Source organism: Homarus americanus, unplaced genomic scaffold (genome assembly GCF_018991925.1).
Source record: "Homarus americanus isolate GMGI-L3 unplaced genomic scaffold, GMGI_Hamer_2.0 scaffold30535, whole genome shotgun sequence".
NCBI lineage: Eukaryota > Metazoa > Arthropoda > Malacostraca > Decapoda > Nephropidae > Homarus > Homarus americanus.
This window is the reverse complement of record NW_024732440.1, coordinates 9,960,861-9,986,347: the sequence shown is the minus strand read 5'-3', so window position 1 is coordinate 9,986,347 and position 25,487 is coordinate 9,960,861. Positions and strand designations below refer to the sequence as shown.

The window sequence follows — 25,487 nt, the reverse complement described above, 5'->3', positions numbered from 1 at the left end:
ACCACACACTCCTCACCACACACTCCTCCCTCTCTCACCACCACACTCCTCCCCGTCTCTCACCACCTCCTCCCCCCACCACACCTCTCTCACCACCCTCCTCCCCTCTCTCACCTCCTCCCCCTCTCACCACCACACACCTCCTGCTCACCACCACACCCCTCCCTCGTATCAACGCTCACCACTACCACCCCCCAACCATCTACTGCAGCTGGTCACGAACCCCCGACTCATCCCTTGGGTGTTGTATACTGCTACCCGACTCCAGGAATTGTATCCAGGTAAATTCCAGGTTTTGTTCTGGGGGTCAACACGCAGGTCATATGTGAGTGAAGTAATCGACCTAAAGAAAATCACTCAGCTATTGAGGTTTATATATAAATCCAGGACTTAGACATTATTATGAAGCAGATTGGGTTAGGGCTGTGCTGGGTTGGGCTGGGCTAGGTTGGGCTAGGTTGGTTTGGGTTGGGTTGGGTTAGGGCTGTGCTGGGTTGGGCTCGGTTGGGTTGGGTAGGGTTAGATAGGGCTGAGTTAGTAGAGGATACCTTAGGTTGGGTTTACATGGCTATAGTAAGGAGTTTGCACATACAACACGATACACACACACACACACACACACACACACACACACACACCGCGAGGAGAGAACGACTCCACCATTACCCTACAACTCAATTTACAGTTAATATCTCTATTTTCTGCTCAGACCCCCACAACACGTCTCTCTGCAGTACTAACTCTTCTATGAGGTATAAATCCGGCTAACGAAGCACCGGAAACTTAATCTGTATGCCGGTCAACTGCTAAGATGCCACTCTTTACTACTGCACTGGTATAATAGTGTTGGGTAGAAAGACCTGTGTAGGTGCGGGGAAGGTGTTGTATTTACGTAGTCAAGGAAACAAGTGAGCATTTACCACAGCTGTATAAAGAACCATCAGATCCCACAAGAGAAGGTGTTCGAACCTTTTAAAAGTGTATATGTTGGGCTAAGAAACCGAAAAGCGACCACAGCGCGTTCTGTTTTTTTGTTTTTTTTAAATAACTAGAAAGCAAAATTTTGCGTTTGGACTTTACACTAACCTAACCCAATCCAAACTAACCTAACCCAATCCGACCTAGCCTAACCTAAGCTAACCTATAGCAAAATCTCGATTCTGGTTATTTTCTAAACAGCCACAACGCGCTGTGGTCGCTTTTCGTTTTCTGAGCCCAATATATATATATATATATATATATATATATATATATATATATATATATATATATATATATATATATATATATATATATATATATAAAGGACCATTTGTTACCTCTATTATCTGCATCCCGTGATAATAACTCAACCGCCTCGACCCTGTAATCTTAATAACTATAAAAAACTACAAGATTGAATTTATAATCTACTGTACTCGTAAAGTTATTACTGTAGTTCTGTATTATGTTTCTGTAACACACGAGTGACAAAACGGTACATGACATACCTGGAATACACGTTATATAAACAAAGATATAATTCCATCGCTCTCGAAATCATGGAACGTAACCCATAACACAGTGTTAATTAAATACAAATAAAACTACGTTGTCAAAGGAAACTATTATCATTGAACAGAGACTGACACTCCATCACGAAGGTCACATTACAATATATCTCACCCATATAAAAACTGTAACTAATTATCGAAATGGAATTTTTTTTTTCAGTACGTAATATAATTTCCTTTACACAAGCACCATATATAAGTATAAGTCATTTATATGTAATCACCCATTCATAAAAATTACAATGTGATTATTAATAACAAAGGAATCCCTTGATTACAAAGCTTGTGTCTGCCACCGCCACCTGTGTGTGTGTGTGTATGTGTCAGCAGATCACCAACCAACATTCTTGGCTGGTAGTGTAGGTATGAGGAGGAGTTGAGGGGAGGTGGTTACGTCCACACACACACACACGAGAGAGAGAGAGAGAGAGAGAGAGAGACCATGGGTTCGGTGTGATAATGGCTCGTGTGCCTCCAGACGTGTAAAAGACATCCTTATAATTGACTCTTGAGATACGACACCAAGTTGATAGGAAAAATGACGACGAGAGAGAGAGAGAGAGACTGTTCCGTAGTCTCCTGGGTTTCACATTATATTGACTGGCTTGGATAGTGGCCATAAGCTGCTGTTGGCACACACACACACACACACACACACACACACACACACACACACACACACACACACACACACACACACACACACTTCTTCTCTTTCTTATGGCAGTCCATCGAAGTTAATGACGACGTTGCTCCAGATGAGATGATTGATGAGTTATGTGTTATTCCTCTGATGCCACCGTTGATGACTATGGTGTCCAATCCTGGAGGCGCAGATCTTGTTGCATAGGTGACGGGGATGTTGTTCATTGAGAGGAATTATGCCTTGAGCCCTCTGGTGTCGTTGGGCTCGTTTAGTAGCTCTGTTTTGGTTCAGTGAGGTCTCAAGTGTTCCGCTCCTCTATGGCATGTTGAGCGCCATAAGGAACGGTCTGAGGCTAGTTGCTCCAGTGAATTTGGTTGTATATTACAGCACTTGAGAAGAGTTTTAGAGTGGTCCTTATTTCTCTTTTTCTGTCCTCCCACACACACACACATCAATACCGCCACCACTCCAGTGCAAGCTCCAGCAGTTACAGTGGGTGCCCATCCTCTCCAGTGAGTGCAGTCTGCCAAACTCCATAGACCACAAACTGGACTGGAAGACCCATGTAAATAGCACAATCAAGGCAGCCTCGTACCGACTCTACATGCTTCGACGACTTAGGTCACTTGGGACACCCACGCCAGAGCTGAGGACCATCTACAACGCCGTTATTCTCCCCAAACTAACGTATGCGTCATCAGCCTGGTCGTCTTCTCTCAACTCCACCCAACAACGTCAGCTAGAGAAGGTACAGAAAAGGGCCTGCAGAATCATGCTCGGCGCAGAATACTCCGGCTACAACAACGCTCTCTCCACCCTGGAAATGCCATCCCTCAGTGACCTCCATCACCAAGCACTAGCAAGGTTTGGCAGTGGACTATTGCACCACCCTCGTCATCACCACCTCCTGCCACCGGCAGCCCCCCACCTACCTCACGCAGTCCGCCACTACAACAAAATTCAGCCCATAAGAGCCCGCATCGATAGATATAAGAATAGCACCATCCCATCTATTGTTAAAATAATAAACAACTCCTGATTTATGTACTGTACAGCCCTGTAAATGTATTCAATTCAATGCATATTATACCATTATGTCTAAATCAAATGTAAGTCTGTATATTTTCAGCCACCGGCTGCAACTCTATTAATAAACCGTTTATTATTATTATTATTAATAATATCTTAACAGAGCGAGATTGTTGGACCTGGACGAAAACTGAAGGTAATAATATTTTAAATAGTATTCTCTACTTTTTGTTTTTCCCCCAAGAGAATAAATCATCGTATCTAGTCCAATAAAAAAATATCAGTGCAATTGTTGTTGTTGTTTTTTTGCGTGTTTTTGTTATATTTGTGCTTTTGTCTAAGTTAATCAGTTTAGTTTAGTTTAGTTTAGGTTAGGTTCAGCGTACGATATTTTGTGAGTCTGGCCGCTCGTTACTTAACTTATTAACCCCCCGGCGCCAGCCAGCACAACATTACCTATAAGGTCAAGGTCACTGAGTAAAGTCCGAAGGTCACATATGAGTTAGGACGTCACAGTGAACAGCTTAGGTGGTAAATGTGTTTATTTATGATTACCTAACTGAATGTTTCAAGTCATTGATGATAATAATAATAATAATAATAAGAAGAAAAACAACAACAATCATGAAATTAGTAAAAATAATAAAAAGAACTCCAATAATAATAATAACAACAATAAACAAAAACAATAATCAAAACAATAATAATAACAATAACAGTAATAACAACACAACTACATCGCCAGAGAAAAATATTAATAAAGATATGAGAAAACTTTCCTTGAGCTCTTTAACGTCAAGCATTAAAACGCACACCAGCACCCAGCCCACGTTAAAGAAGAGACAAACCAACGTACTGTACACATCCACTCACACATTATACAACATTATCCTGAAAAATGTGAGGAATATTGGCCTGAGTCACACTACACTACACTGCGCACTCCACTACACTATACACTACACTACACTATACACGAGGCATTGATAGATAGATAAATAAGAGTCTTTTCTAATTTTATCACTCGTGGTTTACTGTTCAAGTTAAACGTGTAGGGACGGGCGATGTTGATGTAAAAGTATAAGTAATTTTGTGTATTGGGGTTAAGCTAAGGCTTCTGTATATGGGGTCCAGTAGTATATATATAGAGGATCAACTGAAGAATCTCATCCCAAGCTTATTTTAACCTAAAGATTAACCACCCTAATCAAACCTAACCTCACTACCACGGCAGCTTTAGGGGGTTTAATTTTCACGTTAACTACCAAAGCTTGAGTTGAACAAGTCGGAAGCCTCACATTCTGGCTTATGACCACAATCCGTTATTTTCTGTATACCTTTGTGAGTTTGTAGTGTGGGGTACAGAAGCCAGCTAGCTGTAATCTGTGGGTAAGAACGTAATACGAGGGGGAAACAACAGGGCTGGTGTGTGTGTGTGTGTGGAGGTTACCGGGTGAAACAACAGACGCTGCCTGATAAGGTCTTTAGCTTTATGTTACCTGGACCAATTTAGCCAATGATATAAACAAAGAAAATATAAATTGATATCAAGATTATACAACGTCCAAAAAAGATGATGAAGAAGTTAAGTAAATAGAAGAAAGACAGAGGAAAGACGAGTGCCAGGCTTCAGTCGTGATAGGATCCACACACACACACACACACACACACACACACACGCTTTTATCTCGTACAAACACACAATTTAACTTGGCAAATATCAACTTAAACAAAAAACAACCTACAAACTAAGTCTCTCTCTCTCTCTCTCTCTCTCTCTCTCCACGAAATTATCAAAACACAAATACTTAACGCCTATAAACCCTCAAAAGTAACACTATCATATTCCACGCCATTGAAAACCCAAATTAATTTTTTTTCCCCGAAGTTAAACTGAAAAGCAGAAGCCTCCTACAGAAAGCATCCAACACCCAGGTGGCTGATGACGTCACGCGAGGTATCAGGGTGACCAGCGGGAGCCAAGATAGTGTGTAAAATGTTTCCCTGAGTTGATCTGATAGTTTTCTGAGTTATGTATTGGCGTTTATTTGACACCAGCTCACGACAGCATTGGAACATACCGGGACTAAGCTTTTCGATGGCCCCAGTCCACAATAACGAGTAAACATGCCGGGACTAAGCTTTTCATTGGCTCCAGCCCACAATAACAAATAGACATACCTCGGCTAAGCTTTTCAATGGCTCCAGCCCACAATAACAAGTAGACATACCTCGGTTAAGCTTTTCAATGGCTCCAGCCCACAATAACAAGTAGACATACCTCGGTTAAGCTTTTCAATGGCTCCAGCCCACAATAACAAGTAGACATACCTCGGTTAAGCTTTTCAATGGCTCCAGCCCACAATAACTAAAATAAATAAAAACACCGTTCGACGTTTCTTTTTCTTTGTTAATATAAATGTTCGGTGACTCTTAATATAAACATAAAATTCTCCTACTGTTGATGTATACAATTAGTTCTGTTGTAGTGAGTATAAAATAAAGTGCTTTAATAAATACAACAGTGAGTATTATCCGTAATTAATTAGCCGAGATGATAATAATAAACAACGTTATTCAAATGACTAAATGACATCAGATTAGCGAGGAATTTTATAATTATATTAATCCATTTATTTTCAGGGAACTATGAGGAGACTTGAGTTATTTTCACCGCTAGTTCACAGGGATGTTAACCATTTACTATACTAAACTATAATTTACTATACTACACTATAATTTATCATACTATACTACACTATAATATTAAGATGTATTTTGTGAATAGGACTTACACCAACTATGAAAATAATGGGTTAGAATTGGCTTTTAAGCACGCCTGTCTTCATGGAGGTGAATACTTACGTGATGTGCGCACACACATGCTACGACGACTTAGGTCACTTGGGACACCCACGCCAGAGCTGAGGACCATCTACAACGCCTTTATTCTCCCCAAACTAACGTATGCGTCACCAGCCTGGTCGTCTTCTCTCAACTCTACCCAACAACGTCAGCTAGAGAAGGTACAGAAAAGGGCCTGCAGAATCATGTTCGGCGCAGACTACTCCGGCTACACCAACGCTCTCTCCACCCTGCAAATGCCATCCCTCAGTGACCTCCACCACTAAGCACTAGCAAGGTTTGGCAGTGAACTACTGCACCATCTTCATCATCGCCACCTCCAGTCCCCTGTCCACCTCGCACAGTCCGTTACTATAACAAAATTCAGCCCATAAGAGCCTGCACCGTTAGATATAAGAATAGCACCATCCCATCTATTGTTAAAATAATAAACAGTTCCTGATTTATGTACTGCACAGCCCTGTAAATGTATTGAACGCATATCATTATGTCTAAATCACATGTAAGTCTGTATATTTTCAGCCACCGGCTGCTACTCTATTAATAAATCGTTTATTATTATTATTAGTATTACACCCACACACACACACACACACACACACACACACACACACACACACACACACACACACACACTGAGGGATCGGGGAGTAAAGGGAGGGAGAGGAGAGTTTATGTAAGAGGAGGAACATAGGGGAAGAAAAGGAAGGGTTGGGAGGAACAGAACCCTTGTGGAGGGGGGAGGGTAGGAGAGGGGGAAAGGAACATGGGGGGAGGAAGGAAGGGGAGGCAAATGGGGAAAAGGAGGGAATGGAGGCAGATGATGGAAGGAAGGGGATATACAGAGGGGGAGGAATAGGACATGGAGGGAAGGGTGACAGTGTAACAATGTCATGAGTTTCCCGTCACCTGAGAGTTCCCGCCAATTTCGAGCCAATAGTATGAAGGCCTTAGGCGTGTCTACGACCAATGAGAAAGCCTATGAGGCGTGACGACATGAAAGTTGTGGCGTCCCTTGTGGGCTGACGCAGTTTGGAAAGCGGAGTCTGTGTAGAGAGGTGTGGGATGTCTGTGGTGACGACATGGCAGGTATTTTGATTTTTTTTTTATCCTCTTCGCCACTGATCGGCTTGTTAGCCGCTTGGGCGATCGGTCACGTCTCTTTTCCTTTATATTCTTCACCAAAAGGTCGGCTCGCTAGCCGCCCGGGCGATCGGTCACGTCTCTGTCACGCACTGTTGGCAAATACTGGGCATGCACCGGCTCCTGAATGTACCTGAACCCACTCCAGTGTTGGTCAAGTCTTCTCTTGAAAGAGCTCACACTCGGTGCCGTCACAACACTCTCTGGTAGATTGTTCCAAGAGTTTACAACCCTCACTCCGAAAAAGTTTGCCCTCACGGTTTTCCGGACTTGCGGCTTCTTCAATCTTGAGCTGTGACCCCTTGTGGGGCGAGCGTCCGCCAGCTCCAAGTAAGGACACTCAACTGAGTAGTGCCCCCTGAGATGCTTATAAACCTCAACTAGGTCCCCCCTTGCCCGTCTGTAGTATAAGCTAGGCAAGTTCAGGCGCTCCAATCTCTCAGGGTAGCTGAGATGCCGAAGTGCAGGCACCAGTTTGGTGGCCCTCCTTTGAACATTTTCAACCAACTGACAGTCCCTAGCATATCTCGGGGACCAGATGGGGTGACAGTACTCCAGATGGGGAAGCACTTCACTCCTGAAGATCGTCACGAGGGACGGACCGTCTAGATATCTGAACGACCTTCTTATAAGACCCAATAATTTATTTGCCTGATTTACCTTCTTCTCACAATGGCCCGAGAACTTCAGCTCATTGTCAACATACACACCTAGGTCCTTCTCACACACAGTCTCAACTAGTACATTTTCTTCATCCCGTTGGGACATATGGTACGCCTCCTTACCGTTGGTACGCCCCAGGTGCATCCTCTTACACTTCGTGACATTGAATCTCAGCAGCCATTCCTTCGACCATTCCTGGAGCCCACAGAGGTCCTTCTGCAGCTCTTCACAGTCCGCTTGGTTCTTAATTTCCCGAAATAACTTGGCGTCATCGGCAAACATTTGTATGGAGGAGTGTACAACGTCAGGCATATCATTTATGAAACAAACAAACAACAGCGGGCCCAATACACTACCCTGCGGTACCCCACTTGTTACAGGTACAGATGACGATTTCGTGCCATTAATCACCACACATTGCTTGCGGTCATGTAGAAAGTCTTCTATCCACGCTAGGACATTTCCCCGAATTCCGTACCCTTCCAGTTTGATTTTCAGCCTTTCGTGGGGTACACTGTCGAAAGCCTAATTGGTAAATCCTTAAGTTCCCATTTGTTGTGAGATACGTGGTCCCCGTTTAACTAGCTAGGAAGATAGGTTTATTGTTTTGAAGTGTAGCTGTTAAACCCTAATATAAAGTATTCAATAAAAACAGTAACCGTTAATAAGAGTCTTAATTCATCCCTCCCTTATTGAGAAAGAGTGATGTGTTATAAATGTCTTGGTATTGTGCAGTAATACGGTGAGTCCTATATACAATAACTATCTTATATTTCCCCTCTGTGAAGTATTGTATCTTAGTTCCCCTAACCAGCTTCCCTGAGTCTCCCCTGGCTGGTGTGTGTAGGAGGGCCAACTGTAAGCCTATATCACCAGCCGACCGCAACCATAAACACTTACCTCCCTCACCCTCTCCACCTCTCATGAGTATAACGAGAAAGAATAACAGGAATAAGTAAAAGAAAGAGTAAAATTAAGTGAAAGAAGTAAGAATAAGTAAATAAATAAATAAATATAAGGAATTAAAAGACACTAAAAGAATAATTTGTTACAACATCGAGGGGGTAGAAGGGAAGGGGGCATCGAGGGAAGTGGGTACTGCGGGAGGGGTAGAAAGGAAGGGGGTACTGAGGGAGGGTAGGAGGGAAGGGATCATCGAGAGGGTAGAAGGGAAGGGGGACATCGAGGGGTAGGAGGAAGGGGGTACTGAAGGTGGACATCGAGAGGGTAGAAGGGAAGGAGGTACTGAGGGAGGGAGGAAGGGGGTACTGAGGGAAGGCGGACATCGAAGGGGTAGGGGGAAGGGGGTACTGAGGGAGGGGGTACTGAGTGAGGGAGGGAGTGGGAGGTGAGCCCCAGCAGAAGGTAGTCGTGACTCATACAGTTTCCGGGTTGAGCAGTGGCCAACATTCTCTCCCAGTAACAGGAGAAAGAAAGGTAGAGACGGACAGGAAGAGGCGGGTACAAAGGTGTGGTGGTGTGGGTGTGGTGAGGTGGGTGTGGTGGTGTGGGTGTGGTGGTGTGGGTGTGGTGAGGTGGGTGTGGTGGTGTGGGCGTGGAGGGTATTTGTGGGAGGGTTGTGGGCGTGGAAGGTGTTTGTGTGTGGTCTTTTTGAGCTTAGATGGTGTGTGAGGCTGTGGAGGGCTGTGGGCGTGAGGCTGCAGGCGTGAGGGCTGTAGACGTGAGGGCTGTGGGTGAGGGGAGGCTGTAGGCGTGAGGGCTGTGGGCGTGAGGGCTGCAGACGTGAGGGCTGTGGGCTGTGGGAGGCTGTAGGCGTGAGGGCCAGAGGCATGAGGGCTGTAGGCGTGAGTGCTGTGGGCGTGAGGGCTGTGGGCGTGAGGGCTGTATGCGTGGGAGGGTAGGCGTGGAGGGCTGTGGGCGTGGGTGGGCGTGAGGGCTGTGGGCGTGAAGGCTGTGGGCGTGAGGGCTGTAGGCGTGAGGGCTGTGGGCGTGAGGGCTGTATGCGTGAGGGCTGTAGGCGTGAGGGCTGTAGGCGTCTAAGTCATGGCCGTGGGATGCCTTACCTGTAACTGCACCTTGGATGCTTGGACAATTATCTCACCTACCTGTAAAAAAAACCCAGACATAAACAAACAAATAAACAACAACAAAACAAAATCACAACTAAATAAACTAAACACAAGAAAATACAAATAAATAAACAAGTAATTGAATAAACACGTAACAATAATAAAAGACGATAAACAAAGAATAAAAAAAATAACCTTTGTCAAGTATCGCTCAAGCTGATGGGCCGTCTCTTGAGGTGTCGAAAATAGAAGAGAATTTTACTGCATGTATAAAGGGCGTATACCGCGAGGCCCCCTCCAGGCATTGCCAACACCAGCTGGGTATTTTACAACCAGCTGGGCATTGAAAAACCAGCTGCATACATGAAAACCAAGAAATTAGTTAACAACCAGCTGGCATTTAACAACCAACTGGGCATTCAACAACCATCTGAGTACTTAACAACCAGCTGGGCATTCAACGATAAGATTGGCATTTAACAACCATCTGGGCATTCAACAACCATCTGAGTCTTGAACCACCAGCAGTCACACAGGATGGACATATCACGCCCCCAGCAGTGGTTCATCATCGCTATTGTCCTCCGCTATCGTGCTATATGCCTTAATCTGGGTTATCTTATCAAGGTACCACACACAATACACCCTCCTCCTCCTCCCCACCCCCCCCCCCTCCTCCCGTACGTCTCACCCTTCCCCAACTCTCCCCCCCCCTCTTCCTCCTCCCCCAACTCCTCACTCTCACTCTCCTACCGCCTCACTCTTCCCCAGTCACTTGAAACCCTGGCGAATAGCTGCTCGTGTCGTAAGAGTGCCACAGCAGGTAAAACATGAGTGAACGTTCGCCAGGCGTAATTAATATATCAAAGCTTGGATGTGGAGGTCAGGCCCTGTGTATCACCTAGGTGTGGGTTTTCCCTCCAAGTACGAACCTGTCAAGTACATCATCTCTCTACTCTCTGTTCGTACGGCCTTGCGAATAATAATAATGATAATAATAATAATAATAATTATTATTATAATAATAATAATAATAATAATAATAATAATAATAATAATAATAACAATAACAATAATAATAATAATAATAATAATAATAATAATTATCAATCAACACACAAACTATAGAGAAATAACAGGATAAAACTTTAATTCGACAAAAAACACAAACAGATCGGAAAATATTTTAAATGTGTACAAATCTGCCATGACTCAACCTGTTGATATGTGAGGGAGCCTTAAGCCAATGAAGACTGAAGTGTTATAGGTTGTGTTTCGCACTATCTTCACTACAACACTATAATAACATTTTCTCTGTTGACATGAGGTTAAGGTTGTCACAGGTTATAGGCCTGCCAAAATTTATTTTCATTTATTAAAACGATAAACAAAAGAAGATTAATATAAAGCTTTGTTTATATGTTTGCTCCTTAATCTATACAAAAATAAAAAATTAAAATAAAAAATCCTAAATTAAGAAAAAAAGGAAGAGAATAAGACCGTAATTAACCAAACTGCTTCCTAAACAAATTATTTATGATGACCAAACTTGTTATGATCACACACACACACACATCTGTCCGGTGTTGGCAGCGATAAGAGAATCACAGCGAACACACCAGTCACCACATCCCTCATATTGTTAACTACTGTCACTATCAGAGGAGCTTACAGTGTGTTGTCTTCACTATCTGATTAATGAAACGTGGGAAGCTGATACTATTACTACTGGTGGTGGGGGGGAGGGGCGTGGTACCGGGTGTGGTACAGGGTAGTTGGCGTGGTACTGGGCGTGGTGGTGATGATGGGCGTGGTACTGGGCGTGCTGCATGGTAGTGGGCGTAGTACTGGGCGTGATGGTGGTGGTGGTTTTGGGCGTGGTGCATGGTAATGGGCGTAATGGTGATGGTGGGCGTGGTATTGGACGTAGTGCATGGTAATGGGCGTGGTGGTGATGATGGGCGTGGTATTGGACGTGGTGGTAATGGTGGGCGTGGTGGTGGGCGTGGTATTGGACGTGGTGGTGATGGTGGGCGTGGTGGTGGGCGTGGCGTGGTACTGGGCGTGGTGATGGTAGGCGTGGCACTGGGCGTGGCGTGGTACTGAAGGACGCTACGAAGGCCATCAAACAGTGAGTGTGAGAACCAGATAATTGTCGACCATTATACACCACTATTATACGGCCACCTTATTGTTTACCTACCTGAGAGAAAGTACATATTGTTTACCTACCTGAGAGAAAGTACATATTGTTTACCTACCTGAGAGAAAGTACATATTGTTTACCTACCTGAGAGAAAGTACATATTGTTTACCTACCTGAGAGAAAGTACATATTGTTTACCTACCTGAGAGAAAGTACATATTGTTTACCTACCTGAGAGAAAGTACGTATTTTTACCTGAGGTATGTTCACATACACTCGTCTCCAGGGTAACTACAACACCACGAATGCTTGGCGATCGTCGACTCTTTCCGGCTACGTTAAGCAAAGTCTAATCCCCGCCATTCCTGACCTGACTGTTGGATGTCCTTGGCACGTGCGGGAATGTTTACTCAAGCGCGGTGTAATTTTTTTTTCTCCATAGGTTACTTGTTATAGTTATCCATCTTGTTTAAAAAATAATATTGACAGGGATGATGGTGAGTGGGCGTGGTAATGGGCGTGGTAGTGAGTGGGCGTGGTGGTGATGGAGGACGCTGCAGGTGCCAGGTATAGAGACACACACAACACCCCTCCTCCCTTATCCGCGTATCTTGTTTATTTTGCATAAAATATTTATGGAATAAAAAAGAAAAGAATAAATAAAATCATAATACCGTAGCCAAACCAAACCTAAACTAACCTGACCTAACCAACACTAATCTAACGTAATGCTAACTTACCCGATCCTAACATACCTTAACTGTATAACAATGAACCTAACCTAACCCTATTTAAACACCCCATGCATCCCCACTACTAGCCCAGGTAAACTCCCCATGAATACACTTTCCCCACCCCCAAAACTCAACCACTAAATCTACCCTGATGTGTGTGTGTGTGTGTGTGTGTGCGTGTGTGTGTGTGTGCCAGAAATGAATCGAGGGGGACAGTCTGTTTGTTTCTCCCCACACCTACTTCCTCCCTCACCAGTTATTCTCATCCCCACTCCATCCTCCACCATGCCCCTCCTCCACGTCCCTACTCCCTCCTTCTTCACCACGCTCCACTTTCTCCCCACCTGGTGGGCGTGGTATTGGACGTAGTGCATGGTAATGGGCGTGGTGGTGATGATGGGCGTGGTATTGGACGTGGTGGTAATGGTGGGCGTGGTGGTGGGCGTGGTATTGGACGTGGTGGTGATGGTGGGCGTGGTGGTGGGCGTGGCGTGGTACTGGGCGTGGTGATGGTAGGCGTGGCACTGGGCGTGGCGTGGTACTGAAGGACGCTACGAAGGCCATCAAACAGTGAGTGTGAGAACCAGATAATTGTCGACCATTATACACCACTATTATACGGCCACCTTATTGTTTACCTACCTGAGAGAAAGTACATATTGTTTACCTACCTGAGAGAAAGTACATATTGTTTACCTACCTGAGAGAAAGTACATATTGTTTACCTACCTGAGAGAAAGTACATATTGTTTACCTACCTGAGAGAAAGTACATATTGTTTACCTACCTGAGAGAAAGTACATATTGTTTACCTACCTGAGAGAAAGTACGTATTTTTACCTGAGGTATGTTCACATACACTCGTCTCCAGGGTAACTACAACACCACGAATGCTTGGCGATCGTCGACTCTTTCCGGCTACGTTAAGCAAAGTCTAATCCCCGCCATTCCTGACCTGACTGTTGGATGTCCTTGGCACGTGCGGGAATGTTTACTCAAGCGCGGTGTAATTTTTTTTTCTCCATAGGTTACTTGTTATAGTTATCCATCTTGTTTAAAAAATAATATTGACAGGGATGATGGTGAGTGGGCGTGGTAATGGGCGTGGTAGTGAGTGGGCGTGGTGGTGATGGAGGACGCTGCAGGTGCCAGGTATAGAGACACACACAACACCCCTCCTCCCTTATCCGCGTATCTTGTTTATTTTGCATAAAATATTTATGGAATAAAAAAGAAAAGAATAAATAAAATCATAATACCGTAGCCAAACCAAACCTAAACTAACCTGACCTAACCAACACTAATCTAACGTAATGCTAACTTACCCGATCCTAACATACCTTAACTGTATAACAATGAACCTAACCTAACCCTATTTAAACACCCCATGCATCCCCACTACTAGCCCAGGTAAACTCCCCATGAATACACTTTCCCCACCCCCAAAACTCAACCACTAAATCTACCCTGATGTGTGTGTGTGTGTGTGTGTGTGCGTGTGTGTGTGTGTGCCAGAAATGAATCGAGGGGGACAGTCTGTTTGTTTCTCCCCACACCTACTTCCTCCCTCACCAGTTATTCTCATCCCCACTCCATCCTCCACCATGCCCCTCCTCCACGTCCCTACTCCCTCCTTCTTCACCACGCTCCACTTTCTCCCCACCTCCCCAGAACCCCCCTCCCCTCGTTATCACTTCCACCTTTTATAGCTCCCTCCATCCCCTTTACGGTATAGAACCCAACTGACCTCTTGACCTGTGATCTCATTATAACCTCTGACCTCCTGCCCTCACATTTATACCACCAACCCTAACCATCACCTCGACCTACCTTCTGCAAAATTAAATCAGTGTGTCTTTAAGCCCAACCAACCTGACACATATCATCGACTTTGGTTACCGAGATTTTTTGCTCAGTGGAAAAAAACACACAAGGATGAGAAGCGAATTATAATACAGTACGTTCCTCCCTTGATACTTTCGGGCACCTTCTCCTGTCACCCCGAAACATAAAATCCACCGCCAAGCCAAGCAAGATCGTTTAGAAGTACAATACAGTACTAGCAGCACTTACTACAAACTGATAAAACATTCCTCGTCCTACCCTATTTGTGAACCAGTTCCTTCCTATCTTCCTCCTAAACCTAAAGTTATCCAACTTAAAACCGTTCCTATGAGTCCTATCTTGCTCGAATATTATAAGAACTTTATCTATATCTCCTTTATTGATTCCTTTCACCCACTTAAATACTTCTATCATATCTCCCCGCACTCTTCGTCTTTCTAGGGAATGCAAGTTTAGTTTCTTTAACCTATCTTGATATGGAAGGTTTCTAAGTCCAGGAATCATTTTCGTCATTCTTTGCTGCACCGACTCCAGTGAATTTATATCCATTCAGTAATAATGGCACCAGAACTGAACAGCATAATCGAGGTGCGGCCTAACTAGCGCAAGATATAGTTGCAACAAGACCTCCGCACTGTTATTACTTACACTTCTAGATATAAAACCTAATTCTCTGTTTGCCTTATTTTGAACATTAACGCACTGTATTCTCGACCGTAGGTCCGGGTTTACAAGTACCCTAAGTCTCTTTCACAAGTCGACTTCTCTAGGTTGATGTTGTTAAGGCTGTATACCTTGACAGTATTTGTTCTTCCAATATTAAGTATGCTGCACTTGCGGGTGTTGAATAGCATTTGCCATTTTTCTGACCACTCCTGCAGTTTATTTAAATCCTCCTGTAGTGCATTTGCACCCTGCCTTGAATTAATCTACCGCCCGATTTTGGTGTCACCCACAAACTTGCTTATGTCACTGCTGATCCCAGTATCTAGATCGTTTATGTAGATTATGAACAACAGTGGGCCCAATACTGACCCCTGGGGAACCCCACTGGTTACACAGCCTCACTCAGATTTAACACTATCTACGTTGACCCTCTGTGTTCTATAGGTGAGCCATGACTGTATCCAATTTAAAACTTTCCCCTCGATACCATGAGCCTCAGCTTTTCTCAGAAGCCTCTGATGCGGTACTCTGTCAAACGCTTTGCTAAAGTCCAAGTAAATAACATCGTAATTTTCGTCATTATCTACTACCTCGAAGAATTTCCTAAAAAACGTCAGCAGATTTGTTAGACAAGAATTTCCCTTTGTAAATCTATGTTGAGCGTCGTAGATTAATTTGTTTTTCTCTAAATGTGATTGGATGCTATTTTCTAAAATTAATTCAAGAAATTTCCCCAGTACTGACGTCAAACTAATCGGCCGGTAATATGACGCGGATGCTGGTCTCTCTTTTTGAATATGAGTACAACATTTGCCTGTTTCCACGGGTCTGGTACAAATCCCGTGTCTTAATGATTTTGTAAATAAATTTACGAGGGGCCCATTAATCTGTTCCTTACACTCTTTCAAAACTCGAGGGAAAATTTCATCTGGCCTTGGAGATTTTGTTTTTAATTTATTTATCTTAAGAACATCCTCTTTTCTGATAGTGATATTCTTTAATTTCTCTTCTTCATTTCCCCTAAATATCAGTTCCACCTCTGGAATTTCCTCGTGAATTTCTTCTGTGAAAACTGATAAGAAGTAGCTGTTTAATGCTTTGCTTATTTTTTTCACTATCATCGATCACTCCCCCTCTCTCTAACCTTAAAGGTCCCACTTTGTCCTATATACCTGGAAAAATCCCTTGGGATTAGCCTTAGATTCTCTTGCTATCCTGATTTCGTAGTCCCTCTTTGCTTTCCTTACATTATTCTTAACATTCCTAGATAGTTCATTATACCTATTTCTGAGATGCTCCTCCCCTTCCTTTAATTTCTTATAAATTCCTTTCTTTATTCCTATGTCATGTTTAAGTTTTCTGGTCATCCACCTTGGCTCATTCTTATTTGACCAAATTTTTCTGTATGGTATATTTTGTTCCTGTGCTTTACGTAGTATACAAGTGAAAATATTATAGTCATGATCAAGTGTCATGTCGCCGGTGACCTCACCGTTCCTACCGGGGGACTGACCTGACTGTTCCCTGGCGACCTCACCTAGGTACCTTCTTAACCCCTCATAATCCGCCGATCGAAAGTCTGGGTCTCTGACCATATTGCCATTGTTTTTCGTTTCCCAATTTAGGGTGAACCTGATTTCTCTGTGATCACTGTTCCCTAGTTCTTCCCCTATTGTGATATCTCTGATAATATTTTCTTTGTTAATACTAGGTCTAATATATTGTCACCTCTAGTAGGTTCTGTAATTAGTTGTTTTTAACAAATTTCCTGTACTGCGTCTAGGAAGTCTTCAGATTCATAGTTCCCTATAATGTTGTCCCAGTCAATATTTCTAAAGTTGAAATCCTCATAATACACACGTTGTTGTATCTTGCTGCCCTACTCATTTCCTACCATATGGCAGGAAATCTCAGAAGTAATAAGTAATTCTGGACAGGTGACCCTCCATCTGACAATCCCTCGTATGGTAATCCAACAACAGGTGACCCTTCAACAGATAATCCCTAACAAGTAATCACCCACAGGTAATCCCTTCAACAGGCAACCCTCGTCAGATATTCCTCCAAAAAGGTAGCCTTAGCCTCAACAGGTAATATACGAACAGGTATATCCTCAAACAGGTATTTCCTCGACAGGTAATCCGCCGGACTGATAATGGTATACCTGGTGCAGAAAAGTTAAGCAGCGGGGGTCATATTTCTGTTTGTGTGTGTGTGTGTGTAAGTCTACACCGGAAGACAACACAACTACTCCCCTCCACCCACCTCTCATAACTCTACACCCGACCCCCGTCCCTTCCACCTACTCACCCTACCTCGCCCACACTATGACCAGGAACACCTTGACGAGGAACCAGGAACAAGGAAAATTATGACCATGAATAAGGAACACTATAACCAGGAACACTAAGACCAGGATCAAGGAAAATTATGACCATGAATAAGGAACACTATGACCAGAACCCAGGAACACTAAGACCAGGAACACTAAGACCAGGATCAAGGAAAATTATGACCATGAATAAGGAACACTATGATACAGAACCCAGGAACACTAAGACCAGGAACAATCTCGACATAAACAATCTACCTTAGTTAGGAACAGACAGAAAAATATATTAGAAGTACTGTAATATAAACACTGGGCAGAAATTAATTACTGTTTATCATTCCTCTAAGACTTAGAAGTTTGGTAAGCAAACCCTTCGAGTCCTGACTCTGTGGTTTGGGAGACCCGGTTTTAATTCACATCCAGTCTCTTCCTCCCTCCTTCTTTGCCCATTAATGATTAGTATTCCCCCATCCATATTTTTTCGTTTTCTGTACATTTCAAGTACTTCTCTTGAAGTTTTTGCTAATCTTAGTACTTCTTCACTTGTTTTCCTGTCAGTGTAGTTTATTCTTAACATTCGCCTAAAACACCACATTTCAAAGGCCTCCAACCTCTCTGCTGTCACCTGAAACTGTCCATGCTTCTGACCCACACAATAGTCCTTGCTATATTAAGCTTTTCAGCAGTCTTTTATATCAAATTGAAGTTAATGTCCTTTTTCATTAGGTCTTTTAGATTAATAAGTGCTGTTTTTGCTTTCCCTATTCTTGTCTCATTTATGCAACAACACAAAGACTTAGGAAATACCCACTATACTATCTTAACTAGAGGAGAGGGAAGCAAGATCAGCGGCTTCAGTCCACGAGACAAAAGTAACACGTACCCTAATGATATGTTTTCTATACAATAAAACAAATACTGTATATTAAAAAGGCTCCAGTCGATTTTTCCGTCCCAGTTACAGTCAGGTAACAAAATTATCGTAAACTGATTTGAAATTCCTACGTGTAAGACAAAGTGAGGTGTGAGGGTTGTCACCCAGTGCTAACCTGTGTGTGCTGGTGGTGTACTAGAGGCTACCAACGTCATCTTTTAATACACATATGAGCCTGGAGCAACAGTTTGTAAGTTAATATAAAATGCATTGCCTAGTCCGCACACGCTCGCGAGTTTGTTAAGTAAATGTCTGTGTGTATGTCTGTGTGTGTATTTATTTGTGTGTGTATTTATCTGTGTGTGCATTTACTGCGTGTGTATATATCAGTGTGTGTATAAGTCTGTGTGTACAGTATATGTCTATGTGTGTGCATATATTTGCTTGTGTATACAACGTCAAGCATCAAATACAGCGAGAAAAGGAAGTCAGGTGAGGGATGGAAGGGTCAGGTGAGGGAAGGAAGGGTCAGGTGAGGGAAGGCTCAGGTGAGGGAAGGAAGGGTCAGGTGAGGGAAGAAAGGGTCAGGTGAGGGATGGAAGGGTCAGGTGAGGGAAGGAAGGGTCAGGTGAGGGAAGGAAGGGTCAGGAGGGAAGGAAGGGTCAGGTGAGGGAAGGAAGGGTCAGGTGAGGGAAGGAAGGGTAGGTGAGGGAAGGGTCAGGTGAGGAAAGAAGGGCAGATGAGGGATGGAAGGGTTGTGAGGGAAGAAAGGTCAGGTTAGGGAAGAAAGGGTCAAGTGAAGGAAGGAAGGGTCAGGTGAGGGAAGGGTCAGGTGAGGGAAGAAAGGGTAAGGTGAGGATGGAAGGGTCAGGTGAGGGAAGAAAGGGTCAAGTGAAGGAAGGAAGGGTCAGGTGAGGGAAGGGTCAGGTGAGGGAAGAAAGGGTCAGGTGAGGGATGGAAGGGTCAGGTGAGGGAAGAAAGGGTCAGGTGAGGGAAGAAAGGGTCAGGTGAGGGAAGGAAGGGTCAGTGAGGAAGGTCAGGGTGAGGAAGAAAGGGGTCAGGTGAGGGATGAAGGTCAGGTGAGGGAAGAAAGGGTCAGGTGAGGGAAGAAAGGGTCAGGTGAGGGAAGGAAGGGTCAGGTGAGGGAAGAAAGGGTCAAGTGAAGGAAGGAAGGGTCAGGGTGAGGGTGGTCAGGTGAGGGAAGAAAGGGTCAGGTGAGGATGGAAGGGTCAGGTGAGGGAAGAAAGGCCAAGTGAAGGAAGGAAGGGTCAGGGTGGAGGAAGGGTCAGGTGAGGGAAGGAAGGGTCAGGTGAGGGATGGAAGGGTCAGGTGAGGGAAGAAAGGGTCAGGTGAGGGAAGAAGGGTTCAGGTGAAGGAAGGAAGGGTCAGGTGAGGGAAGGGTCAGGTGAGGGAAGAAAGGGTCAGGTGAGGGAAGAAAGGGTCAGGAGGGAAGAAAGGGTCAGGTGAGGGAAGAAAGGGTCAAGTGAAGGAAGGAAGGGTTGAGTGAGGGAAGGGTCAGGTGAGGGAAGAAAAGGGTCAGTGAGGGAAGAAAATAGGTGAGGGAAGAAAGGGTCAGGTGAGGGAAGGAAGGGTCAGGTGAGGGAAGGAAGGTCAGAGGGAAGGAAGGGTCAGGTGAAGGAAGGAAGAAGGTCAGGTGAAGGAAGGAAGGAAGGGTCAGGAGAGGGAAGGAAGGGTCAGGTGAGGGAAGGAAGGGGTCAGGTGAGGGAAGGGAGGGTCAGGTGAGGGAAGGAAGGGTCAGGTGAGGGAAGGAAGGGTCAGGTGAGGGAAGAAAGGGTCAAGGAAGGAAGGGTCAGGTGAGGGAAGGGTCAGGTGAGGGAAGAAAGGGTCAGGTGAGGGATGGAAGGGTCAGGTGAGGGAAGAAAGGGTCAGGTGAGGGAAGAAAGGGTCAGGTGAGGGAAGGAAGGACAGGTGAGGGGAGGAAGGGTCAGGTGGAGGGAAGGAAGGTCAGGTGAAGGAAGGAAGGGTCAGGTGAAGGAAGGAAGGAAGGGTCAGGTGAAGGAAGGAAGGAAGGGTCAGGTGGAGGGAAGGAAGGGTCAGGTGAGGGAAGGAAGGGTCAGGTGAGGGAAGGAGGGCTCAGGTGAGGGAAGGAAGGGTCAGGTGAGGGAAGGAAGGGTCAGTGAAGGAAGGAAGGGTCAGGTGAGGGTGAAGGTCAGGTGAGAGAAGGAAGGGTCAGGTGAGAGAAGGAAGGGTCAAGTGGAAGGAAGGAAGGGTCAGGTGAGGGTAGGGAGGGTCAGGTGAGGAAGGAGGGTCAGGTGAGGGGGAAGGAAGGGTCAGGTGAGAGAAGGAAGGGTCAGGTGAGGGAAGGAGGATCAGGTGAGGAAGGGAGGATCAGGTGAGGGAAGGAAGGGTCAGGTGAGGAAGGAAGGGTCAGGTGAGGGAAGGAAGGGTCAGGTGAGAGAAGGAAGGGTCAGGAGGGGAAGGAAGGGTCAGGTGAGGGAAGGAAGGGTCAGGTGAGGGAAGGGAGGGTCAGGTGAGGGAAGGAAGGGTCAGGGGTGAGGAAGGAAGGGTCAGGTGAGGGAAGGAAGGGTCAGGTGAGAGAAGAAGGGTCAGGTGGAGAGAAGGAAGGGTCAGGTGAGGGAAGGAAGGGTCAGGTGAGGGAAGGAAGGGTCAGGTGAGGGAAGGGAGGATCAGGTGAGGAAGGAAGGGTCAAGTGAGGGAAGGGTCAGGTGAGGGAAGGAAGGGTCAGTGAGGGAAGGAAGGGTCAGGTGAGGGAAGGGAGGTCAGGTGAGGGAAGGGAGGGTCAGGTGAGGGAAGGAGGGTCAGGTGAGGGAAGGAAGGGTCAGGAAGGGAGGGTCAGGGTGAGGGAAGGAGGGTCAGGTGAGGAAGGAGGGTCAGGAAGGGAGGGTCAGGGAAGAAGGGTCAGGGTGAGGGAAGGAAGGGTCAGTGAGGGATGGAAGGGTCAGGTGAGGGAAGGAAGGGTCAGGTGAGGGAAGGAAGGGTCAGGTGATGGAAGGAAGGGTCAGGTAAGGAGACTCAGTTGTCATGGTATTATTACAGTTTCAGCCACAACTCGTTTAGAGCAATTTTGTGTTTACCATTTGTTATATCTTGTCAATAGGAACAACGTTTTCTGATACCACTTCCGTTGCAAATGGATATTAACCGAGAAAGTAAATTCACGTAAGAAATTAACGTAAATCTAGTCACCGCGTGTCATCTGTTTGTTTCCAGCCGACCCGTTCATTCTGAGCCGTACTGTACTGTACTGTACTGTACTGTACTCACGTCCACAAAAACGTAAAATTACGCCATGATGATTCAACAAAGTTATTTTCATTGGCACCAAATATCAAAATAATTACTTTTTGCTTAATAGGCGGGGACGGCTAGGTAGTTAGGTAAGGTCAGGTAGGTTTTTGTTGATTTGGTCAGGTTGCATGGGGACGGGAGGGGGGTAAGTCCAAAAACAACTCATTTCCGACGGAAATGAATGTCAAATTGAATGTAAGGCAGTTTTGACGGTGTTTTCGTTGACAGTGTCGAGCCAGGTCTTCCTTATGGCTGGGCCGCCGTCGACGCTGTTGTAGAGCCAGGTGAAGACGTTGTTAGTCCATTTGACAGCGTCAGGATCAGCTCCTGTCGCTACGGGGGCGGTGACGGGCTCCCCGCTCCTGTCAGGAACAATGGTGGGCTTCCTGGCAGGCTCGGCCGGTTTGACTTCAGGACCTGACCTCCCCGGGGCTGACTTCTTGACCGCGGTCTTATTTTTTTCATCTTTAGGCTCACCTCTTGGCTGTGTATCATGTGGCCTTCCTAAATCACCACTCTCATACTGGTATATGAATTTAAAATAAAAGAAAGTGCCAATTATTAAAATCAACGCCACGAATATCATCCATCCCACGAGAAGAGTATTAAGGGTATCCATGATAGAGGCGAGGCCCAGGCCGCTAAGGCCCCCTACTGCCACCCACGATCGCACTTGCTCAACTAAGCCATCGAGAGCGAACGCCATGTTGTCAGTGGCTCCCTCTACCCATGCCCAAAATACTCCTACATGCCCACTACTGCCCATGACTAAAAATAACTCCCGGCCGGGCGACTCAGAAATAGACAGGTAGGTACTCGTCAGCCCGTGCCTGCGGGCCAGTCCCAGATCATGTTTCTGCACCACCCCACAGGCACCTGTTCACAATCCGCACGCCCCGTATGACTGAACTGGTTACCCCGGTATCCTGCTGCTCCCTCACCAGCCCAGCTGACGCGACTGTTTAGTTTCCATGGTGATACCGATTGAATCTGCCACTCTCCTAGTGTAATGTCTCGTACTGTAATTCCTTTTAAACAATATATCTCCGATTGTTCAGTTGAATTACAATTAAAACAGATATTACTCAAATCTTATAACTTGGTTACTAGTATGTATCGATGTAACTTTTAATGGTTTTACGCCTAATTGGGAATAATTTTCTGTATAGTTATACCTTAAAAGATTCTTAGTCCGTAAACGTTTGTTTACATCCGTTCGGTGGTGTTTCTCGGTGTTGGCGGACGTAGGATGTAAAGTATCCTGCGTCTGGTGGTAAGGCAGTTTGACCAGTGAAGCCAGGGAGATGATTGTGTACTATAACCCATGGCTCTGTAGGTACTTATGATGCTGTGTACATTTTTAATTACACGAAGTATCTGTTTACACTATACTGTAGTAATTTTTAAACGTTCCTGGATCTAAGAGAAAACTTGTAGTAAATACCTTTGCTGTTATGCGTGATAATGTTTTTTATCACAACTAACGAAATGGTAGTGACTAAACTTTTACTTTAATTTATCAGGATAGTTAATTGTGGATATTATAACGTAATGAAAGTTTAATATTATCTACTAGTTTAGCATCGCTACCTTAGCAATAACCCTTTTTCTTGGGAATTTTCTCCAAAAATGTCTCATGCATAAAATACAAATTGCTTCCCTAACCTAACAGCTATGATCAGCTTTGAAATTACTTGAGGAATGGTTAATGGGCTGTGCATCTTTAGACTATAATGTTTCAGCAAAATAAGTATAACCAAGCAATTAATTATGATTTTAGCAGAAACAAACTACAGTACTGGACAATTTAACTTTTCTGAAGAAACCTGAAGAAACCTAATGCTGTACAGTAAAAGTCTTTCCTGATAGTTCTTGCTTTTGAACTCGGGTGAGTTTTGTTACTCTCCTTTGAAATTTTTCCATCGTGTCAACAATATCCCTTCTCAGATATGGAGATTAAAGTTGTAGTTTTTTTTAGTGCTCCAAAAGCTTAGAGCCACACGGCCTACTTGTTATTTGTTAAGCAGATTCATTATTGTTTTTTCTTGTTCAGGAGTTGGATTTACATTTTAAGCATCACTCAAGTCTCTTAATGAAAATTACAAGCAATACAAACCATTAATATGATAACTACCCTGAAGCAGTCTATTACCTGAAGAAACAAAGGGGTCCTGTAGGTATAACAGCCAGTTAGGGGCAGCATGGATGCCATACATTGATGATTAAACATTTTTTAAGTACTGTATATATGGAGGCATTGCTGACACTGCACTATACCACCTTCACTTCCCCAGCTGTAAAGTTTACGGTACCCATTCATAGCCAGGTGGACTGAGGGTGTTCTGTATCACATATTCATAAGTGAAACATAATGTGAAGTGTTTGACCTCTGCTTATTACTAAATTTGTGGCATGCTAAAATTTAGACCTCATTTACCGGTACCTCTGAATCTTTTAATTTCTATCTGTAGTATAGTACAGTATCATGATCATTAGCTTTGGTGAGAAGGTTCTAACATACTTAAGATGTACAGTATAATAGGTCGGTAGAGAAGATTTGTAATACTATACAGTAGTGAATTTGAAAATAGAACAGGAAGGAGGATGTAAGACTATACTGTACACTACAGCACAGTGTATAGGAAATGCACTGACTCATTAAGTTATTATCTGTGAGTGTCAGTAGAGGTTTAATTTACCTGTTTCACCCCATTTAGGAAAAATCTGTCATAGACATAACTACTTCACTTTGATACAACTATTCGGACTTTAACTGCAGTTAGAATGGTGAGAGAATGTTGTTTTAAATGCTCATCATTCTACTCTGGCTGGAGGTCTTGCAAGAGAGAAAAACTCTTCTATCCTCATGACATAGGAGCCATGGACTCAAGGTATTAGTAAACTAAGATGAGAATAATATGTTTTAAGAGGGTTGTAATGATATATTCAAAAGGATTCCATTCTGTATTAATGTGCTTTGCTATAAAGTTCTTTTCCGCAACACAATCCTAAGATTTCTGAATGGTTTACCCATTGCTTCATACAAACCAGTGCTGTATCACCCATTAACATTAGATCCTACCCGGGCAACCCCTTAAACAACTACTGTAAACATGATGCTCTGATCATGCACATACACCACTTCATATTGGAATACCCATCCTTCACCTCCCTCATTTACTTAACCTCTCCAACCATCTTTTTGAGAAATAAATAGCCTTCTTGCCAATCTTTCATTTCCCATAATGTTTTTGCAGGTACCACCGTAGCAGACCCTCATCAATCCTATGAGATACCTCTTTCTCTGCACCTTATAATTGTTTGCGTCTTATCCCACATTTTTTCAGGCTCATCCATTCTGCCCCCTCCTAAATTATTTTTTCCGCTTAATATAGCCTTACTATATTGTGCTCTCAAACAGTCATTCATTAAAATTAGTAACTTTTTGTCTAAGTTACCCAACACAACAGTTTCATCTGCTAACTAACCACACATTTGCACCCCAGATCCATGTCTCACACCTGCTCACTCCCCAATCTATGATTTTTTTTAGAAAAACCATTGCAACAATTTACATAATTCATGAAATCTTATTCTCACAGGAAATTACAGCAGTTAAAACTCTTCCAGATTTGCTTTAAAAGTACTTTACTCTATAAAAACTGTAAATAGCGTTATACTGTACTGTACA

General features: G+C 44.2%; 1 protein-coding gene across 2 annotated transcripts in view; it reads right to left on the bottom strand.

Annotated features, from left to right (window-relative positions):
* The window catches only part of LOC121868805, a 213,782-nt gene extending 191,037 nt beyond the window's left edge, over positions 1 to 22,745 (bottom strand). For both annotated transcript variants that reach the window (XM_042369754.1, XM_042369756.1), the window contains exon 1: positions 21,992 to 22,745. In XM_042369754.1, coding sequence (XP_042225688.1) covers positions 21,992 to 22,562 — 571 coding nt within the window. In that variant the 5' untranslated portion in view covers positions 22,563 to 22,745. The remainder of the gene's footprint in view (positions 1 to 21,991) is intronic.
* Between the last annotated feature and the right edge of the window lie 2,742 nt (positions 22,746 to 25,487).